This window comes from Chelonoidis abingdonii, chromosome 24 (assembly GCF_003597395.2).
Source record: "Chelonoidis abingdonii isolate Lonesome George chromosome 24, CheloAbing_2.0, whole genome shotgun sequence".
Taxonomy (NCBI): Eukaryota; Metazoa; Chordata; order Testudines; family Testudinidae; genus Chelonoidis; species Chelonoidis abingdonii.
In genome coordinates, this window is record NC_133792.1 from 22685939 (window position 1) to 22691938 (window position 6000).

General features: G+C 44.9%; 1 protein-coding gene across 1 annotated transcript in view; it reads left to right on the forward strand.

The window, feature by feature from the left end:
• RABGAP1 (RAB GTPase activating protein 1) overlaps positions 1 to 6000 on the forward strand; it is a 123071-nt gene that overhangs the window by 112119 nt on the left and 4952 nt on the right. Inside the window, exons 22-24 of the mRNA XM_032767672.2 lie at positions 2244 to 2348; positions 2871 to 2954; positions 3880 to 3951. Of these exons, the coding sequence (XP_032623563.1) occupies positions 2244 to 2348; positions 2871 to 2954; positions 3880 to 3951 (261 nt within the window). The remainder of the gene's footprint in view (positions 1 to 2243; positions 2349 to 2870; positions 2955 to 3879; positions 3952 to 6000) is intronic.

The window sequence follows — 6000 nt, forward strand, 5'->3', positions numbered from 1 at the left end:
TTTGATCCTAAACTCTAGGACCCTGGATTAATTCTTCTAATTGGGCCCTGAGATCATGTTCCATTTCAATTAGTCAGCTGTCCTGGAAGAAAAGTACTAACAGACATTATGTAATACGCCCTTTTGATACCTTAAAGGCATATTTGGAATCTCATAGCCTAGATAGATCAAAGCAAAGAATGGAAATTAAGCAGCTTCCTTCATTTTCCTGTATACTAGCCCAGAAATTAAGCTTCAATCATCGTATTTTGTTGGAATCAGGTGTCCAGCTTTCTTCAACTTCAGAACAATTTGGAGCCAATGGATATTGACAAGTCAGCCCCTTAGGATTGTGCCCCTGTTTTTAAGGATCATCAGAACTTTAGTGGACTAAAGTACATTCTGATTTTCTTCCTTTGAAAGGGATTGAGACAGTTGTTTTCTGAAGTCTTTAAACCTTTTGAGTTATTGGTCATATCTATATCTATAATCAATACATCTATCTGTGAGGCCTGAGTTATTGTATTTAAACAGTAATGCTGGAAGAGACGCATACTTTGCAGTAATGGTTTTGAGTAGTTTATCTTATGTGATTTTTTTTTCCCCCTCAGTCAACCTAATGAGCTTTTCAAGGCTGTTGTCAGTTCTGGTCTTTTCCAGTTTAATTTATCCTTTGTATTTTTACATCCCCAAAAGGTATTTATCAAGGTCAGACTCATCATCCTAGTAGATCTCGGAAGGAAAGTGAAGAAATGTGTTCTATCTTACCTGATCAGAAAGATGAGTTAATATACAGCTGTGGTGAAGTGGTTTGGCATAGTACTGCACTGGTCCCTTGGGCTCAGATAAAAGGGAACTCAGTACCTTCTTCATGGGAGCAAGGAGTACTGTACTCCAAGATCATTTCAATTTTCTGTTCAATGCACACATTTTCTGCCTGGGTATTGAGTACTTAATGGAGCAGATTGTCATTGGACTGTTCTCATTTGCTTGTGTTAGATGCTGTTTTTAATGCAAACTCTTCTGGATGGCTTAAGAAACAAGGGGAGTAACTGCCTTCATGGGCAGGTGTCATGTCTGTTTTGATTTGGTGAAGCTCTCCTGGGGCTTTCTCAATGAATGTATTATCACAACAGCTTGGACATTTGCAAAGTGAACACGAGATTTGAATTGTTAAAGTATTTTATTATAGATCATATTTCAAATAGTTATCTGTTCGATGTTTTCCATTGTCCTTTAGTTCACTATTCTGGTCCGAGGCCCAAGTGAAAAGGGAGTAATTATTTCTCTAATTAGATTTCTTCCTAGGAGCAATCATTCAGATGCTGACTTTGCTGAGGCCAGTCACTGAAATTAAAGAAGAGCTTTTGGAGGGAGGGTTAGCGAAGCAGAACAGAGATGCCACACTGGCTGCCAGTCTTCTAGGCTAACCACCATTAGCTATTTGTGAAGCATGTACAGCATGCCTGGCAGTACATAGGACATGAAAGAAGACATGTTATGTGGCCCAGAAAGCTAAATCATTAAGGACTTTCTCCTTCTCACTCTCCCAGCCCCCAGAAATGATTAATTTGTGTCTTTATATTGATGTGATTAAGCATCTGTCAGGTGCTATTTCCACCTTTATAAGAATAAGACTACAGGACTTGGCCATTCACTCACATTAGGAGACCAGTTGTGGTTTACTGACTTTTGTTGGTTACCAAGCGAATAGATGCAAATAAAAAGATATCTCCTGATGTATTTTGCTCATGTAAATTAGTCTTGTTTTAATTTTCACCTGCATGGTCTACATGGAGTCTCAGAATATACTAAGAACAGCCACAGAATCTTTATAATAAGGTTTTGTGGTGTTTCTTCTGTTAAATGATGGTTGAGAAGTGGGGAGCAGGGTGTCCTGTGAGATTGGGCAGGTGAGCAGTGCTACTAAGGTCTGCCAGATGGGAATAAGGATATTTGTGCAGCAGGAATGCAGTCTCCAGGGGAACTATTTTCATATTGAAGCTATAGAAAGCACCAAAAATGACAGATAAGACGTTTGTTCTTGTGATGATCTGATATCAGAAATGGTCCCTTTATCTCCTTCGATGGTACCTGTAATGAAAACGAAGAGCATAGAATGAGGCTGTTGCCTTGGCAGAGTCCCTTGGGCCTTGTGTGCCGTTGGATGCCAAGAGGCATAGGCACAGGCACAATGGCGCATACAATTCTTTAGTGATGGGAAATCCCATGCTTGATGATCTGCTCTGTGATGTGTGTTTCAGGCAGAGGAAAAGGCGGATGCGCTGAATAAGGAATTGCTAATGACCAAACAGAAGTTAATTGATGCAGAAGAAGAAAAAAGGCGACTAGAAGAGGAGTCTGCTCAGGTTATGGGCGTTTCTGTTGCTTTCAAGTTTCTGTACAGCAGGGAAATTAAGAAAACAAGACCTGCATGGGAAGGGCTTATTGTTCCAAGTTATCCTCCTGCCTCTCGTTCATTGTAGAGCATAGAGAAACAGAGTTCCGGGTCCCTTTGAAAGCTGCTGCTTACTGTAATTGAATATTTAACTAACTTGGAAGCGTGGATGCACGCAGACAGTGTTACTACAGATGGAAGCAACACAGGACTCAAACTGTCACCATTTACCCCAGTGAATTCCTCGTACATATCCTACCACAAACCAACCCAATTTTCCTCATATGCCTGCCCATCAGTGTCTCAAACTGGCTTCATAGCTGCACCCTAGATTGTAGTGGGGCTGGACTAGCCCATTGCTTCTCAGAGGTAGAAGGGCTTATCTCTGAAGGGTTACGAGTTAGAGAAGTGAAGGTGGGTTGTCTTCTGCAGACACTGTCAGATTATTTTGTAAGGTATTGTAAATGTCATCTTTTTCTTTATTTTACTGCAGCTGAAGGAAATGTGTCGTAGGGAACTAGACAAGACAGAATCGGAGATTAAAAAGAACAGCTCTATTATTGGTGACTATAAGCAGGTAAGTGCAGCTTGGATAGGGATGGAGTGTACTGCTCTCACATGCCAGGGAATGCTCTGGTATTTAGGATTTATTTTCCAGACATCCCTATATAAAGTACAATATTTGCCATGCATTTGCTGGGATTTCTGAGATATTTAAGTGGAGCAGCTGTGGTGGTTTTTATGCTGCTTTTGGCTGAGATCACGATGTTCTATTTATCTCTGACTTAAATCTTTATAGTGTGCCACGTGCCAATTACCCACCGTATCCATTATGAGGAGCATAAAGTTATTTGAACAGGCTATGGTCTTGCAATCTGAAGGCTTTGCTGCTCACTTCACTCCAAAATTTTTCTCCCCCGTAGTCCCTTCTCCCACCAGAGGGTGATGATAAAGAAGCCCTTCAGCTTGATTCAGCCCTGTGATACTGTTTCAGAATGTTAGGTTTGGATTCACACTCCTGCAGTGCATAGTGTCCCATCCATAGCTCTATTTACTAGGAATTTAGCCTCAAGATATCTTTAGGCTGCATCAAAACAAACTTCAAGGGGTAGGTGTGGCTAGCCACACCCACTGTCGTGGTTGTTTACTTGATTCCCATGGCAATGGAAGGAATTATGCTTCCTCTCAATTTGTCTCGACTCCTCCAGAGAGGCTGAACTATAAACTTATTTGCTTAAATTGCACCTTTGGCTACAGCCTTAGAGGTACATATGTAACTCCATGCATTACTGCATGTATGTTGTGTGACTCCAGTGAAATACCCTGCTGCAATGCCTGCGTGCCCGCAGCAGGATCCAGGTTGTTTTAGAAACCTTGAGTCTGAATTTCCTGACTCTTCTGGGGCTCTTAAAATCTCCACTTTATTGCTGCTGTAGCACAGGAGTTTGGTTTTAATATTTATTGAGGAACTGCTGTGTGGTAACAGAATTTTGCTTTGTTAGATTTGCTCCCAGCTGAGCGAGCGACTGGAGAAGCAACAAACAGCAAATAAAGCTGAAATTGAGAAAATACGGGTAAGGGGATGCATGTTACCAGGATCTTCACTGCTTAAACCTTATCAGTGCACTTACAATCTTCTAAAAAATTCTTTAAAGAACTAGCTAGAATGATGTGTTGCACCCAGCACCTTCTATGTTTTGCTGTTGGCACAAGTACAGATGAAATAAATGGCATCTACAGCATTCTTTGGCTCCCATATGGTTTCGGGAAGGGGCAGTTAGTTTCCTGCTCCCCCTACCATACCATCCTGTAACATGCTGTTACTGTTCAATAACTGATATTAGCTGTCAGGAGGGATTTCTTGGTGTAGCAGGAGAAGGCACCACCAGCCTGCTTTGACCATAATGTAACATTGAAGGAATGCAGAAATAATTATCCCAATAAGAAAGTTTTACCAACAACAAACTGTCCCTTGGACTCTGTGCTTAGTACAATCACCCTTTGCAGCCAATGGACTTGTGGTCCTGTGGTCATCAGACTATTCAGTGCATGTTTAGTGTGCCTTGCCAGTTATGCCAGGTCTACACGACACGCGAAAATCGATTTTAGATACGCAATTTCAGCTACGAGAATAGCATAGCTTAAATCGATTATCTAAAATCGATCTACTCACCCGTCTTCACCGTGCGGGATCGATGTGCGCGGCTCGCCATGTCGATTCTGGAACTCCGTTGGTTTTGGTGGAGTTCCGGAATCGATGTAAGCGCGCTCAGGGATCGATATATCGCGTCTAGATGAGACGTGATATATCTATCCCTGAGCAATCGATTGTAACGCGCCGATACGGCGCGTCGTATAGACGTGGCCTTAGTTTTAGTGGTGTTTGCCTCGTGTCTGTCAAATCTGATCCATAGGGAGTTTCCACAGAATATTTTCCCCCTTGATAAAGCTGATTGTATTTCAGCACAGATCAGAAGGTGCAATCATTTCTCTTCCAGATTCATGGCTCTTTGTGAAATCTCTTGAAATATCTATTTAGCCCTGGACACTGCATATTACCTGCTACTGCAAGGTGAACAATAATTTGGACTTCCATAATGCTGTCACCTGAGGATCTCAAAGCACTTTGGACATTTTAAGCTTCATAACATTCCTGTTATGTAGATAATACTACTGGGAGAATTCTGTGCCACTGCACAGGCACAGAATTCATGTTTCCGGCAGATTTCTTTGCTTCCCTGCAGAAAAATGATTTTTTGACAGCGAAGCAAAGGGAAGCTGCGAGAGCAGTTACATGCCTCTCCCCAGCAGCCCAAGCACATCGTTTCAGGTGCCTGGAGCAGCCGACAGAGAAGTAAATCACTGTGGGAGGGGGTGGTGCTAGGGATGCCCCAGCTGGGTCCCAGTCAAACCCACCCCCATGCATCTGGACCCCCACCGAGCCTCACCCCCACCCCACTGAGCACCCAGGAACCTCCCACACTCAACCCCCCACCCCACAGAGCCTGGACCATGCTGAGCCCCTGCACCGGGGCAGGGGATGCCCTGGCTGGTGGCTCCTACCCTGGGCTGGGCTCAGCTGCTAGTCCCAGCTGGGCTGGGGGTGGGGGAGGAGTGCACTTCCCCTGCATGGAGTAGCCAGGGCCAGACCCACCCCCAGAAACCTCCTCTAGCTGCAGGAAGCTCTGCCCCGACCCCCTCCACTTCCTGTCCCCATCACTCGTCAACCATGGGGAAAGCAGTCACTGTACAAGGAACTGCTCACCCATCTGCCGAACCCCTATGCATCCAGACTTTCCTGCCAAGCCTCACCACCCCACACCCAGAACTACCACCAACCCCCTACACCCAAACATCCACCCCGCCGAGCCTGGCCCTCCCTGCTGAGCCCCCTGCATCCAATGCCCCCCCCGACTCCCTGTCAAGCCCCACTCCTCCTACATCCAGACCCCTCACCCCTGCACCCAGACCACAGCCGATGAGCCCCCCACATGTGAACACCCATCCGATAAGCCCCACCCCCTACGCATCTGGACCACCGTAACGAGCCCCCACACCTGGACCCCCACCCCACTGAGCTTCAAGCAGCTGCACCTGGACCCCCACCCCACTGAGCCCCACTC